This window comes from Natator depressus, chromosome 7 (genome assembly GCF_965152275.1).
Source record: "Natator depressus isolate rNatDep1 chromosome 7, rNatDep2.hap1, whole genome shotgun sequence".
Classification (NCBI taxonomy): domain Eukaryota; kingdom Metazoa; phylum Chordata; order Testudines; family Cheloniidae; genus Natator; species Natator depressus.
In genome coordinates, this window is record NC_134240.1 from 87,986,179 (window position 1) to 88,003,271 (window position 17,093).

Below are 17,093 nucleotides of genomic sequence, written 5' to 3' on the forward strand. Positions count from 1 at the left end.
ACAGATATGATCAACAGAAGCTGGGAATGGACACAAAGAGAAAGAAGTAGAGAACTAATATGCTCACCTCACATTTCATTTTCAAAACACTTTCATAAATGTTTAATAAGAAATAATAACACATAAATAAATTAAAAGTAAGGCTCAATCTTATTCCTCAAGCTATTTTAGGGACTGATCAAATTGAACTCGGTGGCAAAACTCCGACTGACTGCAATGGCCATATTTTGCTTATAATTTCTATAAAATGTTAGGCAAAAAAGTCATAATAATGAGGGTTATTTATAACTGTGTATATAGTGCAATTACCATCAGCTTCCCTTTAGACATGGCCTTTTACGTAATAATAATCATGGTTATGACTGAAATATCACATAAACATACACACAACACAACTCTTTAGTTTTGCCACTTTGTTGAAGTCAGAATTTTTGAAATTATATGACATACACTGACATTTACACACAACTTAGTAAAAGCAACAGGAGACGCATTAACTAAAAACTGAAACGAAAGACTATCTTTGAGCTTCCATGAAAATTATGTCCTTTTAAGAATTTTACCATGGTTAAGGGCTACAATTTTAACCCTTAAGATGTGTTCGTGATTAAGCTAAGACCTCTTTTCACAAAGGAGCTGATTACTCAGTAGAGTTTCGAAAATATGTATAAATTTGTACCATGGTTTAGACACATTCAGGGTTGTCTTTGGCAAAGAAACCTGGCCATGTGCGTGGCTGCAAACTCTTATCTGGATAACAGTGAAATCAAAACATACATACGCAAAATAGTTTCATTGACAAACATCTTATTAAACCTTTGGGCTCTGAATCTAGATTTCATGGGCGATTTGTACAGTATTTTCACTTCTATAAAGATTTGAATGTAAGGTTAGTCAAAGGACAAAAAGCTAAAGCTACAGCAGACAAAACTTATCCATAATATAACCCTGTGGCATACACATAGTCAACTCCTGACCCATCGGCATTACTGCTAGTGAAGCCTGCCAATCAGCCAGATGTCTCTGGAAGAATACCTTTCACAGCTTGGCATCTGTGTCTTATGAGTGCCAACTATATGCCATTTGGGGTTATGAGTACTGGCCAAATCCGTGAAAGAGACAAGGAAAAAGAAGAGATGAGTTTATGTATATTATTATTTGCTTGCACCACCTACAAATATGTGAGCAAGAAGGAGGTGCTGTTGTAATGCCCCTGGTATTTTGTAATGCCCCATATATTTTGTAAAGCCCCTGGTATTTTGCCAACTGCCAGAGGAGTAAAATGATAGCTTAGATATGCTTGAATGTAGTTATGAAAATTATTTTTTGCAATGTTCATGAATAAGTGTTTCCACAGTGAAACAGCATGTAATAGAATAATAAGAAAATTTAGAAGTACTACAAAAATTAGTCTATTATTATTAATATTCTATTTAAATATTCAAACAATGCATGCTTAGGACACAGCTGGATCCTAAGGTCCATAGGAATAATCTCTTTTTCTTCCATTCCAACCTTCCATCACTGCTTCAAGCTGACTTTCCCCAGGATTTCAGCAGTGTACCAGGATACTTATAGCATTTTACATCTTCTTCTTCTATCCAACTGTCTCCATGAACAAATCTTACCCCAGCCTTAGGTCTCCTGAAAGCTGTGAGAGGAATGGGCTTGAAAGGACCTTGTGGAATATCATTACTTATTAATAAAACAAACCTCAAAAGAATGTTTAATTATAAACCACAGCCTGTATAAGATCAGTGGTGCTAGGATAGAACAAAATCTGTTTTACTTTCCATCAAGTTTCAGCTGTGTGTCAAACAACTCATCATATAGAGAGATGACACAGCCACCCTTGCTGAACTCCCCAAATTCACAGCCATCCCATCAGAAGTTAAAACAAGGGCTTTAGAGTAAGGAGATATCTGTAACAAAAAAAAAAAAAAAACCCACAGCACCACCTCCCCATTCCTCTAAGCATTTCCATGCAGAAAGTAGCACATTTGGGCTCAGTTGTTGCATTGCTAAAAGAGCTGGGGAGAGGATGGCATCATCATCATGTGCTCCTGAATGCACTGTGTCTTAGTTGGGAAGTGCGAATGAGGCACTTAGTGGGGCCAGATCTGCAGGCTGGCAGGAAGGGAAGGTCATAAACTCAGCCCTTTGTAGGATATGTAGCACCAGCCGCTCATTCCCAAAACAGGGGCACAAGGGTAGCTGGATGCTTTCTGTACCCTCTCCTTCCTCTCAGACAATGGTGTTTACTTTTTTTTTTTTTGCAACAATATTCCCACTGCTGTAATCCCACTGCTGATGATATTTGTGTTTGAATATGAACTTTCAAACCAGGACACAGCAGGAGAAACAGAAGAGACACATAAACGTGTTTATGATATCGAAGTTTCAACAAAAATGGTTGAGATCATGCAAATGACTTTATAGCAGAATCTACTAAAGAAAAAGATGGTCAGTGGTGGAGACACCTTCTGTTTAAATACAAATATGTCATGACACTGTACCTAAGTGTGTTAGGAAATCAAGTAAAATAGATTTATGCTTAAATTTGATACCATATGTTTGAGAGTTTTCTCATTGTCACAATCTTCTTCTTTTTGAAGAAAACAGTTCATAACTCAAAATTTCAGTAACAGTGGCTCTCTTTGCCTAGAAGTTCAGCTTTGTTCTTAACAGATTTTGTTGTTTGATTTTCATAGGCATGTGTATGCATTTGATTGTGATAGGAGTTCCAATATTTGAACTGCTGAATTATTAAAATCCAAAAAGAAAGGGAATACTATTAGCTCAAAACAGGGTCATGCGACAAGTCTTTGACAGGACTCCTACTTTCTACACAGAGTTTGTCTTCATGCAGTCAATCCTTTTGGTAAGTCTCCTTGGTTCTGGTCATCCCATTCACCAGGAGGCACATCCAGGCAGCAAGCTCTCTCAAGCTCTTGGCTGAGAACTCTGCTCTCCTTCCTGGTCAGCCTTAAATTGAGCAGGGCTTCCTTTATATAATTCCCCTCTGCACATCTGATATCTTCTACAGGTGTAGCAGAGTGAATCCAATTGGGCTCATTGGTCTTCATTGATCCCTTCCTTGCCAGACTGGTGGCCTGTTTGCCCCATCACAATCAGGGTCTCACTGGTAACAGCCTTTGAACTATTTAAGGTCTGTTTTGTTAAGACATTTTGCTGCAACTAACGTGTAATTGTAGAAGATAGTGAAGAGAAACCAAAAAATTTAACTATTCTCTTTGCTTCTTTCTTCTTCTTCAGACTCAGAAGACTAAAATCAATAGTTTAACATATATGTCAGCAGACAAAGTATGTGAGCTAATACCTTTTATTGGCCCAACTTCTGTTGGTGAGAGAGACAGCAGAAGTTGGTTCAATAAGAGATATTACCTCACCCACCTTGTCTCTCTAATATCCTGGGACCGACATGGCTACAACTACACTGCATATATGTCACAACTGGTCTGTTATACTAGTCACTTGGTACCAGATTTGTAAAGGTATTTAGGCACATAAAGATCAGGTAGGAGACTAATGGGATTTCCAAAAGTGCCTTGGAGCCTAACTCCCATTTCTTTTTAAAATCCCACTACGCACTTATTTGTATCTTTAGGCACCCAAATACCTTTAAAAATCTGGCCCTCAGTCAGTCAAATGATTAAGCCTGTCAGTCATTTGGTTAAAGGGCTGACAACAAGGATGAAGCATTTGACAAAATGCCTAACATTGCTCAATGAATTAACCAACAAAAGGAATAACGATATTATACTTTATTGCATGCTGTCAAATGCAAGGGAGCACCTATCATTCTGTAACAGCAAATGCCATGTAGCATTGTATCATGAACAGGCTACTTTAGCAGTAGCTGTGGCTCAAGTTTTATTGGCTGTCATATTACAGCTTTGAAGCATTTACACCTGTTGATTTTGTACTTCTTTTACCCTGAACGTTTATATTTAGTTCATCTTGGGATACCAGAAAAAGATCAATACAAATGTAAATGCAAATGTTATAAAAATGGCAAATATAAATAAAAGATGGGCCTCATCAGAACTTTCAAACACCCCTACATGCGGAAGAAACCTGTGATTCATCCCCATCTCTATAAATATTTTTCGCTCAGCTTGTGGGGCAAATGCCAAAATTCCCTCTCAGTATACCTGATGGGCAATATATGGCAGTTTCATGATGAATTATATTCAAAATCATACCAAAAATGATTTTTGGGTTTCTCACCCTTCCCCTTCTTGCATTTTTTCTACATGCAGAATGGTCACAACTAAATCCTCTCCTTTCTTTCTTTAATTTGGTTTATAAAACACAGCTCCTCCATATTTAAAGTGTATAAATTATCTACACAATCTTTATACAAAACTTACTCATAAAATTTCAAATTGTACCCTCCCAATCTACTCATTAGTACTAGTAAGTCTTCCTTCTTATTGCATCCTTATTCCACAAAAAGCTTATATAATCTTTTCAGAGAGCAGTGAAAGTTAACAAACTCAGGCTGTGTCAGACCAGAGGTGCAAAGATTTCCAGAGCCAAATTCCCTGATACAAGCCTCTTTCCATCTAAACTGGATGAACAGAAATATAACAAGAGGAAATATTTTAACAGTAACCATTTTTATTTCATTTAACACGGGGCTTCACAAAACACAGGCAAATATTCCCTTAGATATACACATGGTACAACCCTGCAATTGTGGGTAGAATTTAACCACAAGGGAAAATAAGCAAAGATACCTGGCAAATAAAAGAGTACCATAAATGTTCATGTTTACCTATGCCATACCTTTGATCACAAGAAAATGGAGTTCTTGCATATGCCTTTTGGTGCTGAAAATCCCATGTCTAGGCTTTTCAACATTTCCGAAGGGTTTTGTAAGGTCAGTCAAGTGGTGATATAAGCTTTGCCTTGTAGTTCACAATTCCCATGATCCTTTGGATATCTACCACATCTTTTGGCTCCTGAAGCTCTAATATGGGCTGCATATAATTTGGATAAATTTCTTTCCCACAGAAACTAACGAAGTGATCAACATACTTTATTTGTTCTGTTGTGAGCTGGCATTTATCATTCAATGTCAAACCCGCTTGCTGAAGATTTCCAAGCTCAGCATATAACTATGCCAGCTGAGCCTGTATTTCATTGATGGCGGAAAGAACATTTCTCCTCCAGCAGACATTTTTCTCAGTTTTGTTAGATGAGCATGGATCTTTATGTTACCATTAGGTGGAAGCACTACGAACACTTCAGCACCCCAAGGAGCGGTTTTCCTTTATGCAGGCTGTTATCCTCATTTGCTCTGTCATCTCAAATTCTTATTTTACTTTCCCCATCAGGATAATGGAAAGGTTGCCATGACCTAGTGAGAGATGAGCTCTCAGTCCTATTAAGAATACTCCAAATGGCCAGCCTAACACACACAGCCTCTGACAATTGAAGTCCTACCACTTCTCTTCTCACGGAGGTGGTCTTACAAATTAAAAGAGGGGGTGTGAAAAGTGAGTGTCTGATGCCTGCTCAGGCTGCTCAGGGGAGGTGGGGCCCTTTAGCTGCTGGCAGGCAACTCACCCAGGAGAAGGAAAACTGAATTAAGTCCTCTGAAGACAGAAAACATATTTTTAGGGTAGTGGGCAGCAGGAGTACTCTTATAGAGAGACAAATAGAAACAGCATACACACTCCTGAGAACCAACTGGCTGGTGTAGTACCCTTGAAGGGAGAAGCAGCAGCCAAGCTGTGGGTATTGTCAGGCCTCACCAGCTAGAGACCTAGACTGTGGCAGTAGGTGACATGCTTGATCTTTGTTCATTTTCACCTTGCACTTAAAGAATGGAAATAGTTATTGCCTTTAAGGGGTGGCTCATCCAGCCTACATATAACTCCACCAGGGACTCCCAAATGTTGGGAGGGCTGTTTTGGCCTACACTGGCAGTTTGCTTGCCTCAAACCTGGCAGCTCTGGACCAATAAGATCGCAAAACAAATGATTAACAAAAGTTTGGGAGTTGTTACTTTCATGGTGTCATCCTTAACAGGCAGGTTAAAGTGTGAAGCTGGCCAAGATGATGGTCTGAAGAAACATTAATATACTGTGCATTCAGGAGATCAGGTGGTCAGGAAATGCAACCCGAGAAATGGGTCTGGGTATAAGTTGTACTATGTAGGTGGTAGTGACAGGAGAAATGGTGTAGGAGTGGTGACTCACAATGAATTTTGTAAAATCTCCATCTTCCCTATTTGCCTTTGACAGAAATAAAAAATGGAGACCTCCCTTAACATCAGGGGTACATTTTCAGAATTACATGTGTTTTTAGCTGCATGAACTCAAATGACTTTAATGGGATCTGAGTAGCTAACATTTTGCACACTGTTCCCTTTCTCTGTGTTTCAGAATGTTAGTTTTCTAGTCTCTCGACTTGTAGATCAATAGATGTTGCTGGAGATATATTGTTCAAAGACAAACTTTACATAAACATGCAAGCTAATAATCACATCATGCTGACCAGGTTAGTTGTTTTGTTGCAGAGCATATGTTGCCAGTAATCTTTTGACACTATGAGTACTTTATTACTTTACTAAAACAAAAGCTTCTTGAGATATGAAAGCAGTGAATGTATGGTAATTCAAGCAGTTACATGATACCATTTCGCCTACTTCATTCTATGTTCAATCCCTAACTGCCTAACACATAGAGCTGTGTTTCACTTGGTGATTTCAGTTCACAGTGATTTCATGCAAACCTTCTTTCACACTTTGATTTCTTTAGGTTTGAAATAATGTTGAAATGAGCTCATCCAAAACGTATTTGCTTTGGCCTGGATTTGGACTTAAACCTTGCAAAACAAGACTTCTGAGTGATTTCCACCCAAACCCAAAAGTCTCACCAGCAGCTGAAACTTAACCCAATTTCACTCTGAACTTGCTCCACATTCACAAACCTCACCAAAACGTTATTTGGAACATGGCCAGTGTGTAGGATTTGTAATGGAAACTGACACACTGCAAGTCTTCTCTAGTTTGGGGTCCATGAATCCTGCAGGGTTGGAAATTTCAAATTAACAGCAGACTTCTACTGTTTTAGCTAATGGAGTAACTGGTAGCAAGACTAGGTTGTTATCCTCAATCTTACCACTAGAGGGGGATAAGATACATATTTTGTCAAATAGTGTCACAGTTATTTGCTAGACAATAGAGAACTAGTAACACTCAGGAGTCTTGGGTTCTGTTACAGGGTTTGGAAGGGAATGTGTTCTACTGGTTTTGGACCCTTCTGCTACTACCGTCGCCCCATAGCTCTGTACCCCCATGAACTCTCCGCTGTTCTCTATTTCGCTCTAGTTGCTTCCTCTTCCTACTCAGGTTCCAGGAAGGGAGCATTCAGAGTACAGGAGAAACGATATCCTTGCTCTTAATTCTGGTACCATAGCAGATCCTGGCAGTTGGGAGGAGCAGCTGCAGGGAAAGTTCTATTCAGCCCCTGCAACCCAGGGCTGGAGCATGCTCAGTACAAGCAGAAACTTGAGAGGCCTATAATTTGGCCAAATTTGTGTGGATTTTTACAAGGCTACCAAAAGACATTTTTCATTTTTCTGAGTACAGAACCCTCCCTGCCAAATTTCTAGTCCCTGCTTCAAAGCAAGGAAGTGCTAGAGCTTCTAAATACATCTGACATAAGAATTCAACATTGGCAAAACAATATATTTTTCCATTTCTTGTTTCTGGAGATGGCTAATCATTGTTGCTGGAACTTTCCATTACAATTCAGTTTGAGGCAGACGCATGCATCAAAAATATCAGCCCAAATGGTTAAAGTTTAGCAAAGTAATAAGCTACTGAAAACAGGGTCTTCTAATGGAAATTGTCAGACAACTTATTTCTAGGCATCACTCCCAGCTCTGTCCATAATAGAGGGCACAGTATCAGCCACTGTAGGTGAAGTAGAGTCCTAATTTCCATTGACACCTCCCTTCCTGTTGCTCACATTTTCAAACAAATTCCTTTCAAGCTTAATGTTTTAATGTTTAGTTCAGCCCAAAGGCAAATATTCTTGGAAAGTGGGAACAAAACTGGTGCCTAAGTTCAGAGTTACTTGAATGTAACTCTGTAACTCAGTAATTGCACAGTATTTCTCAACAATTATCAGACTGCAGCATGTGAAATATCCAAATAATTTCCTGTTCTACAGGTATAGATAAATGCAGGGTTACCATATATGCCACAGTATAGTAGTTGTTAGTAAATGTTGACTTTTTAAATGGCAACCCCTGCATTTTCTAATCAGAAATTCTGCAGGCAGATAACTCAAAAATGACTGAAATTAGAAAAATGCAAACTTAGAACAACACTGGTGACTTTGCAAGCAGAGGTAATAATATAGATATTACAACAATATAATATAGACAAATATAATCCAGTGAAAAATGAAATATATGATGTGTCTTCTAAAATTAAAGTGCAGTTTGAATAATATATAAGATGAGACAAAATCCTCTAGGTATTAATGTAAACAGTTTTTTTTACCAAGGCTTTAAATATGTACTTTGTAAACTTCAAAATAGATTTTTCACTGTACTAAGATAAGCTTCTCCACTTACTATAGCATATATAAAATAATCAATTAAAAGCTGAAAACAGACTCTCTAGGGCCACAGAACTGTTATGCTTGCCTTGAGCTATAAATAGCGTTATGCAACTACTCTTCCCTTCATTGCAGAACATTGCTAGGAATTGCCAGTATATACTGTGGATTAACTACTGTCTTATAAGTTTAAATTTAAATGTGTGATTTCTTACTAGTACGGGAACATTTTTAATGGTGAAATGAAAACATATTAGACTGGAAAATGACCAACTGGTAATATAACCCAATTAGGATTAATTTTTGAATGACTATATTTATTAATTGTACTTGTGATTAAGCTGCAAGACAAACAAAATGTCTGTACAGAATTGTTCAGATAAAATGTGATAGTTGGTCCATAGTTTTCTTATTGAATATTTGCTAAAATGAGTGGGCTAAGTAATTTCCCTTTATCGCCAGGGAATGATGACGCATACTGTCTATTTTATGTAACATATACCTGGCTTGTGAATGTGTTATGAAAGCTGCTTTAGCTGACAGTCCTAACGTCCACTGTTTGTGTATATTGGCTAGAACCCCGGTGTTTTCTTAATTGTTCATAAATTAAATTGTATACAGGAAGGGTTTTTTTAAAAGCATTATTCAGTTGCAGTTTAATAATAGATAGATAAAATCTTATAAATGTATCACTCAAAGACATTAATCAAGTTTTTAAAATGAAAGTTAAACAACATCTCCCTGCAAAATGATCAAAGTCACTAGTTAAGAACTATAATGAGTATCAACGGAAGATATTCAGTATCGTATGATAAGAAAACAATATACTTACTCTCGGTCTATGACAAGACAAGTTACTGCTTCAGCAGCAATGACATTGGCTGTTCTGACATCTTCCCTAAAAGAAAAAAAACATCTCTTAAGTAAGATATAACTTTCTGCTAACAATCTTCATAGTTTAGAGTCATTATTAAAGTATCTGATGGAATAGATTTGTATGTTACACAGTTTTACGTTTAATCGATCACTGAAAAGTGTCCATAATTCACACAAATTTTAAGCATGTTCAAGTTTAAAAAAAAATTTCATACAAATGAAATAACAGAAATATAATTGCCCTTTGTAGATAACATCAGATATTCAGTTAGGTAATGTGCCATGTTTTTCACTTTCCTAATGAGTGGTTTGTTCTTTGCCATATATTGTTTATATAAGCCAATAACAATCATAGTTGTCAGAAAATTAGATAGTCACATATATTTTTTAAAAATACATATATTCAGGGCTATGAGTCATGTCTTCCCCCAATAAACTACATTTCATCTGCTCCTTACTTCACCTTACAGTATCTCATTACAGAAATATAACTGAATCATTCTCAATAACTAATGACTTTTAGAGCTAAATAGTCACTGTTTTGTGCGTAGTGTGGAAGGTAGGGAGAGAAGGATTCCCAAAGCTTCCAGTCTCTTGGGTGTCCTGTACAAGGGCTAGGAAAATCACAGGCCAGGCACTTAAGTGAGTCCAAGGATTATTTCTTTAGTGCACCCTGGATGCACTCACTCCCATCCACACAATGTTGCTCCTTGGGATGGGTGCAAAATACAGCAGGCTACATCACATCCAATGCATGGTTCAGTATGAACTCTCCACTCTGCACATTAGGGAGCTTGGGAAGGGATGGTGCCTTCTGGGAGGCTCAATTACTGTGGGATTTTCAAAAGCCCTCAGCATTGGCCTAACTCTGGTCCCATTGGTATTAATGGGAGTTTTACTATAGATGTTAGTGGAAGCAGTTAGGCCATTTCTGAGCATTTTTGAAAATCCCACTCTCATTTTTAAGGAGTACTTGTGGCACCTTAGAGACTAACCAATTTATTTGAGCATAAGCTTTCGTGAGCTACAGCTCACTTCATCGGATGCATACTGTGGAAAATACAGAAGATGTTCTTATACATACAAACCATGAAAAAATGGGTGTTTACCACTACAAAAGGTTTTCTCTCCCCCCACCCCACTCTCCTGCTGGTAATAGCTTATCTAAAGTGATCACTCTCCTTACAATGTTTATAATAATCAAGGTGGGCCATTTCCAGCACAAATCCAGGTTTTCTCCCCCCCCTCCCGCCCCCCACAAACCCACTCTCCTGTTGGTAATAGCTTATCTAAAGGGATCACTCTCCCTACAATGTGTATGATAATCAAGGTGGGCCATTTCCAGCACAAATCCAGGGTTTAACAAGAACGTCTGAGGAAGGGGGGGGCGGGGTAGGAAAAAACAAGGGGAAATAGGTTACCTTGCTTAATGACTTAGCCACTCCCAGTCTCTATTCAAGCCTAAGTTAATTGTATCCAATTTGCAAATGAATTCCAATCCAACCTCCAAATTCAACCTTCAAATCAGCGGCACTGCTATGGGTACCCGCATGACCCCACAGTATGCCAACATTTTTATGGCTGATTTAGAACAATGCTTCCTCAGCTCTCGTCCCCTAACGCCCCTACTCTACTTACGCTATATTGATCACATCTTCATCATCTGGACCCATGGAAAAGAAGCCCTTGAGGAATTCCACCATGATTTCAACAATTTCCATCCCACCATCAACCTCAGCCTGGTCCAGTCCACACAAGAGATCCACTTCCTGGACACTACAGTGCTAATAAACGATGGTCACATAAACACCACTCTATACCGGAAACCTACTGACCGCTATTCCTACCTACATGCTTCCAGCTTTCACCCTGACCACACCACATGATCCATTGTCTACAGCCAAGCTCTACCATACAACCGCATTTGCTCCAACCCCTCAGACAGAGAGAAACACCTACAAGATCTCTACCAAGCAGTCTTACAACTACAATACCCACCTGCGGAAGTGAAGAAACAGATTGATAGAGCCAGAAGAGTTCCCAGAAGTCACCTACTACAGGACAGGCCTAACAAAGAAAATAACAGAACGCCACTAGCCATCACCTTCAGCCCCCAACTAAAACCCCTCCAACGCATTATTAAGGATCTACAACCTATCCTGAAGGATGACCCAACACTCTCACAAATCTTGGGAGACAGGCCAGTCCTTGCCTACGGACAGCCCCCCAACCTGAAGCGAATAATCACCAGCAACCACATACCACACAACAGAACCACTAACCCAGGAACCTATCCTTGCAACAAAGCCCGTTGCCAACTGTGCCCACATATCTATTCAGGGGACACCATCACAGGGCCTAATAACATCAGCCACACTATCAGAGGCTCGTTCACCTGCACATCTACTAATGTGATATATGCCATCATGTGCCAGCAATGCCCCTCTGCCATGTACATTGGTCAAACTGGACAGTCTCTACGTAAAAGAATAAATGGACACAAATCAGATGTCAAGAATTATAACATTCATAAACCAGTCGGAGAACACTTCAATCTCTCTGGTCACGTGATTACAGACATGAAAGTTGCGATATTACATCAGAAAAACTTCAAAACCAGACTCCAGCGAGAGACTGTTGAATTGGAATTCATTTGCAAATTGGATACAATTAACTTAGGCTTGAATAGAGACTGGGAGTGGCTAAGTCATTATGCAAGGTAACCTATTTCCCCTTGTTTTTTCCAACCCCCCCCCTTCCTCAGACGTTCTTGTTAAACCCTGGATTTGTGCTGGAAATGGCCCACCTTGATTATCATACACATTGTAAGGAGAGTGATCACTTTAGATAAGCTATTACCAACAGGAGAGTGGGTTTGGGGGGGGGGGGGACCTGGATTTGTGCTGGAAATGGCCCAACTTGATTATCATACACATTGTAAGGAGAGTGATCACTTTAGATAAGCTATGACCAGCAGGAGAGTGGGGTGGGGGGAGAGAAAACCTTTTGTAGTGGTAAACACCCATTTTTTCATGGTTTGTTTGTATAAGAACATCTTCTGTATTTTCCACTGAATGCATCCGATGAAGTGAGCTGTAGCCCACGAAAGCTTATGCTCAAATAAATTGGTTAGTCTCTAAGGTGCCACAAGTACTCCTTTTCTTTTTGCGAATACAGACTAACACGGCTGTTATTCTGAAACTCTCATTTTTAAATCCTTCTTCAGGAACTAAAATGTGTCATTTCAAACCATACATTCACCTAGAAATACATTTAGTTTACTTTCTGAATCTTCATTAATGAATCCTTTGTATCTCCTGTTCTATATCATACTGCAATACATGGCTACAGATCATAACATTTGATTTCAGTCAAACAGGTCCATGACTTGAGTTAAGTCCTTAGCTGTTCATTAGTCCTAACTGAAGCTTAGAATAAATGTCACCCTAGATGCCATTTTTTTCTTCATAAAAAGAGACTTTAACTGTATTGAAATTTACAAATTATAAAGTGGTAAAAATAGAGATGGTTATGGTTTCAGTTTACATTGATTAACTAAGTCATTATTTTTACAGATGAAAATTCATTGGCAATTGAGCTGGATGCTCCTCATAGCTGTGCACCCTGGTTAATCTTTCTAACCTGTGCAAAGTGGGTGTAAAAGTACAACTGGTACTCATCAGAGTCTTCTTTTTTAAGCACACTCTTCACATATGCATAAATGATGACAAAATAGTGGTGAATCAGGCCAGAACATGATATTCATAAGTTTGGAAAAACTCCTTGTATTGAGCAAGGAGATTCATTTCTTGTCAATTAAAAAAAAAACAAAAAACCACACATGAAATGCATTTACATGGTGCGTTCATATTGTTGCAGGAGCAGTGAAATTTATGCTGGTCTCTTTGTAATACTGTTTTGATATACAATTAGTAAAGCAAAACAATATTAACATTAGTTTATGAGGACCTAATCATGAAGCTGATTTTATGTTAAATTTAAAAGCCAAACAATTAAAATTCATGTAATTGGAGACTCTTGTGTCATTGCCATACTATGAAGCTACAACATTAAATAACACTGGGGAAATTACTTTGGTGCAAGTCTCCAGGCCATTGAACGATGCCATAACATTTTCATTATATGGGACTTCATGATGGAATAACTATTATTCTGAATCTATGGAGACACTGTTCAGCCAAAGGGGATGCTGCAGAAGAAAAGCAGGTACTCCCTTCTTGCAGAAACTGAGAAAACTGCCTCCACAACACTGAGCTTCTGCTGAAGAAGAGCCATTATTAGGTAAAAATGAAACAATATCCATTCAGTTGTCTATATGCTACTGTGGCACGACTATTTTTAAAAAAGGAAATCATGCCATTACTCTTATGTTAAAAATCTTAAGGTTCTGACCACCCCACAAGAGGAAGGAAATTATTGTTGCTGTAGCACCTCTACCTGCATAATGTTATGTTTCCTTACTGTAGCACATACGCCCCTTTATCGCGGATTCTGTTAGCTTGTATGCCTGGAGCGAACAGATTTATTGGAACTGAACAGAGACAGGAAAGCTCAGAATTTCCTTGCTTTTTTTCAGCATTTTGTAAGAACCTTTGCATTACTATACTGTAAGTTTTGTGCTTAATCATTTTTAAAAGGATATCATACACTTGGCCAACTGCCACTTTATGGAGTTTATTTAACTGGTGTTCGGCAATCCTGTTCTAGTTAAGATTAAATGCCTATTCAAACTTTCAAAAGCAGAAGAAAAAGACTATTTGTATTCTTAGCAGTACAGAAACATTAGTATAAGTACAGTATAATATGCATATCAACTTTAAAATACAGTACACATATTGTTCCACAACATATGTACACATTAATACCCATTCTCTTACTATTATACTAGTTAATGTTAAGGTTATAAAAATTGCATTCACAGCTACAAACATGCAACTGATTAATAAAACTTTAGACTTATGCTAAAATAAGTTTTCAGTCAAAAGTTTTTAAAAGTGTGCCACTTAAAGGTAGCCATTAGCTACAATGCAGAACAAGCAAACAATCCAACATGAAATATTTTTTAAGTATTGTTTTGTGAACACTGACTCTGATATTTTCTCAACTTCATCACTGGACTCTTCCTCACTACTTCCCGAGAAACAGCAGTCTTCATCGGAAGAGTCACTTTTACTGGCTGAATAATCCATAGGCGATGTTCGCATCCACCATTTGCCTTTATGAAAACTGCTGTTTCTTTCTGCCCAGCTCCTGCATCTTGTCCTCTGGACTAGCTCTGGAACTTAAAACTTCTAGGCTTGGAAAAGGTCACAGCTGCTATGGGGATATCTACTGTGTATCACTGGGAACTGTAAGCAGAGTATATTGCTCAGCCTCAAAGAAGCATATAGTTAATGCAAGAAGGCAGTATTCTCATCACTGGTACTCTCTCTTACAGCTCTGGTGCAATGTGCCTGCTGTCAACAGATGTAGTAGCAAATCCTTTCTGCCAGGACATACTTAAGCGGACACCTGTTAACCTGCACATAGGGACAAACTAATCTGAATGCCAAAACCTTTTATTATTTGTTTGAATCAAGCTCAGCAGTTTCATACAATGCGACAAACGTTATGTCTCAAGTTACAGGGTCAGCAGGATTCTTCTCCAAATTAAGATACTTGATAAAATGAACAGAAAATTCTAAAAGGAAAAATATGATCCAAGTTTACTAGAACTTTTAAAAGTGTATTATATCACTTTAAATCAGGGTACTACTACTGAAATTCATGTTAAGGATCATTTTAGAGGAGAATACGTGTGCATACAGGTAGATTTCACCTTTTAGAGCTGGGTGATTAATTCGTTATGTATACTTCAGTGAATTTAATCATTTTTCTGCTGACAAATTGCCTACAAACAACCATTTTTAAACATAGTTTGAATAGTTTCTGTGACTAATTCTTGGTCTTCCAATGAATGGCTCATGAATATAGTGAAATATTTCATATGTGAAATTTGCAGTTTTGATTGGAGACATAGATTACATGGTACATTTCTGTTCTCTGATTATATTTACTTAGGGCTTCTCTACACTGCCCTGCAGCTTGGACTATAGGGGTGTGAATAGGAGGATGCACCAAACTGTGGTGTGTAACTCCCCAGTGTAGATGTTGAAGGTATGAATGAAAAGGTTCTTAGTCCTCATTAATGTAATCCGGTTTGAATAAGATTACATTCGTGTGAATTAGGAACATTTTACCTTTTGCCAGCAGTATCCACACCGGTGAGTTACAGTGCAGTACTTTGGTGCACACTGTTATTCCCACCCCTGTACGCTGAACTGCAGGACAGTGTAGACACAGGCTTACAGCCGTGCCACTGTACCGCTCTTTGCTGGCGGGAGAGAGCTCTCCTGTTGGCATAATTAAAACACCCACAATGAGTGGTGTTTGCTATGTTGGCAGGAGAGCCTCTCCTGCTGACATAGGGCCGTCCACACCAGCACTGTGAAACTTACGTCGGTGAGGGGTGTGTTTTTTCATACCCCGACTGACAAAAGTGCTAGTGTAGACAAAGCCTTAATTTGTAAATTTTGGGGGGCAGAAACTGTCTTTTTGTTCTGTGTTTGTATAGCACCTAGCACAAAGGGGTCTTGGTCCATGACTTGGCTCTTAGGTGTTACCATAATACAAAATAATCAAATTAATGTAATCCTAAAAACAAATTGTACTGAAATAGACTATTTATTCAATGAATAGTTTGCTTAAAATTTGCTGTTGTGTTACCAGTAAACTCAGTTCTAGAATATTTGTGGAAAGTGAACACAAAAAAATGGTGCAAACACAATTAAGCAATTCATTTAAAAATGTGAATAACTCTTAAAATGTTTTACAGTATTCACCAGCACTAATAATGATCAGAGGATTCAAAATTCTCTCTCCTTTCATAGAAAGTGAAAAGTGGTACATGGACCATAAAAAGACTGAGTCTTCAATAGATTGTCACACTAAGGGTATGTCTTCACTGCAGAGTTAACTTGTGTTATCCATGCTCCTCTTGAGTTAGCCTAGCTTGAGTGGAACAACACTACAGCTAGGCAAAGTGATTAAAGCAAAGTGATTAGCAGCACAAAGTGACTGGATTAGCAGCTGATGAATTGAGCTAACTCGAGGTGTAGCCCGCAGCTCTATCCTCACTGCATTACTATCTCAAATGTCAGAAACACTCAGGCTGCAACCCATGCTCCTTAACAGGCCAACTATCTTGAGTTTAAAGCACTGCTTAACTGGAGATAGAGATTTTGGTATGTGGATGAGAAGTGGGTTAAGGGCAACACCTGAGTTATACTGCCAGATAATACTGCAGTGAAGACAAGTCCTGTAAAAAGTTACCTACTAATTAGAGCTGGGCAGGAAATGTTTTTTCCCCCATCCTGCAAGAGCTTGAGATTTTTTTTCTTGTCCTAAATTGGGACACAGTAGAAATATTGAACATTTTTGTGCATCAATATTTTTTTTCTAATTTCTACTTGCTTTGACTTATCTCAAATGACTCATTCTACAAACTTCAAATCAGGTATATTAAGAAAATCTTGACAAGAACTAGTGCACAGG

General features: G+C 38.4%; 1 protein-coding gene across 4 annotated transcripts in view; it reads right to left on the reverse strand.

Moving 5' to 3' along the window:
* Positions 1 to 17,093, reverse strand: part of PRKG1 (protein kinase cGMP-dependent 1) — an 860,241-nt gene that overhangs the window by 105,654 nt on the left and 737,494 nt on the right. For all 4 annotated transcript variants that reach the window (XM_074959000.1, XM_074958999.1, XM_074959001.1 and 1 more), the window contains exon 8: positions 9,436 to 9,501. In XM_074959000.1, the coding sequence (XP_074815101.1) occupies positions 9,436 to 9,501 (66 nt within the window). The remainder of the gene's footprint in view (positions 1 to 9,435; positions 9,502 to 17,093) is intronic.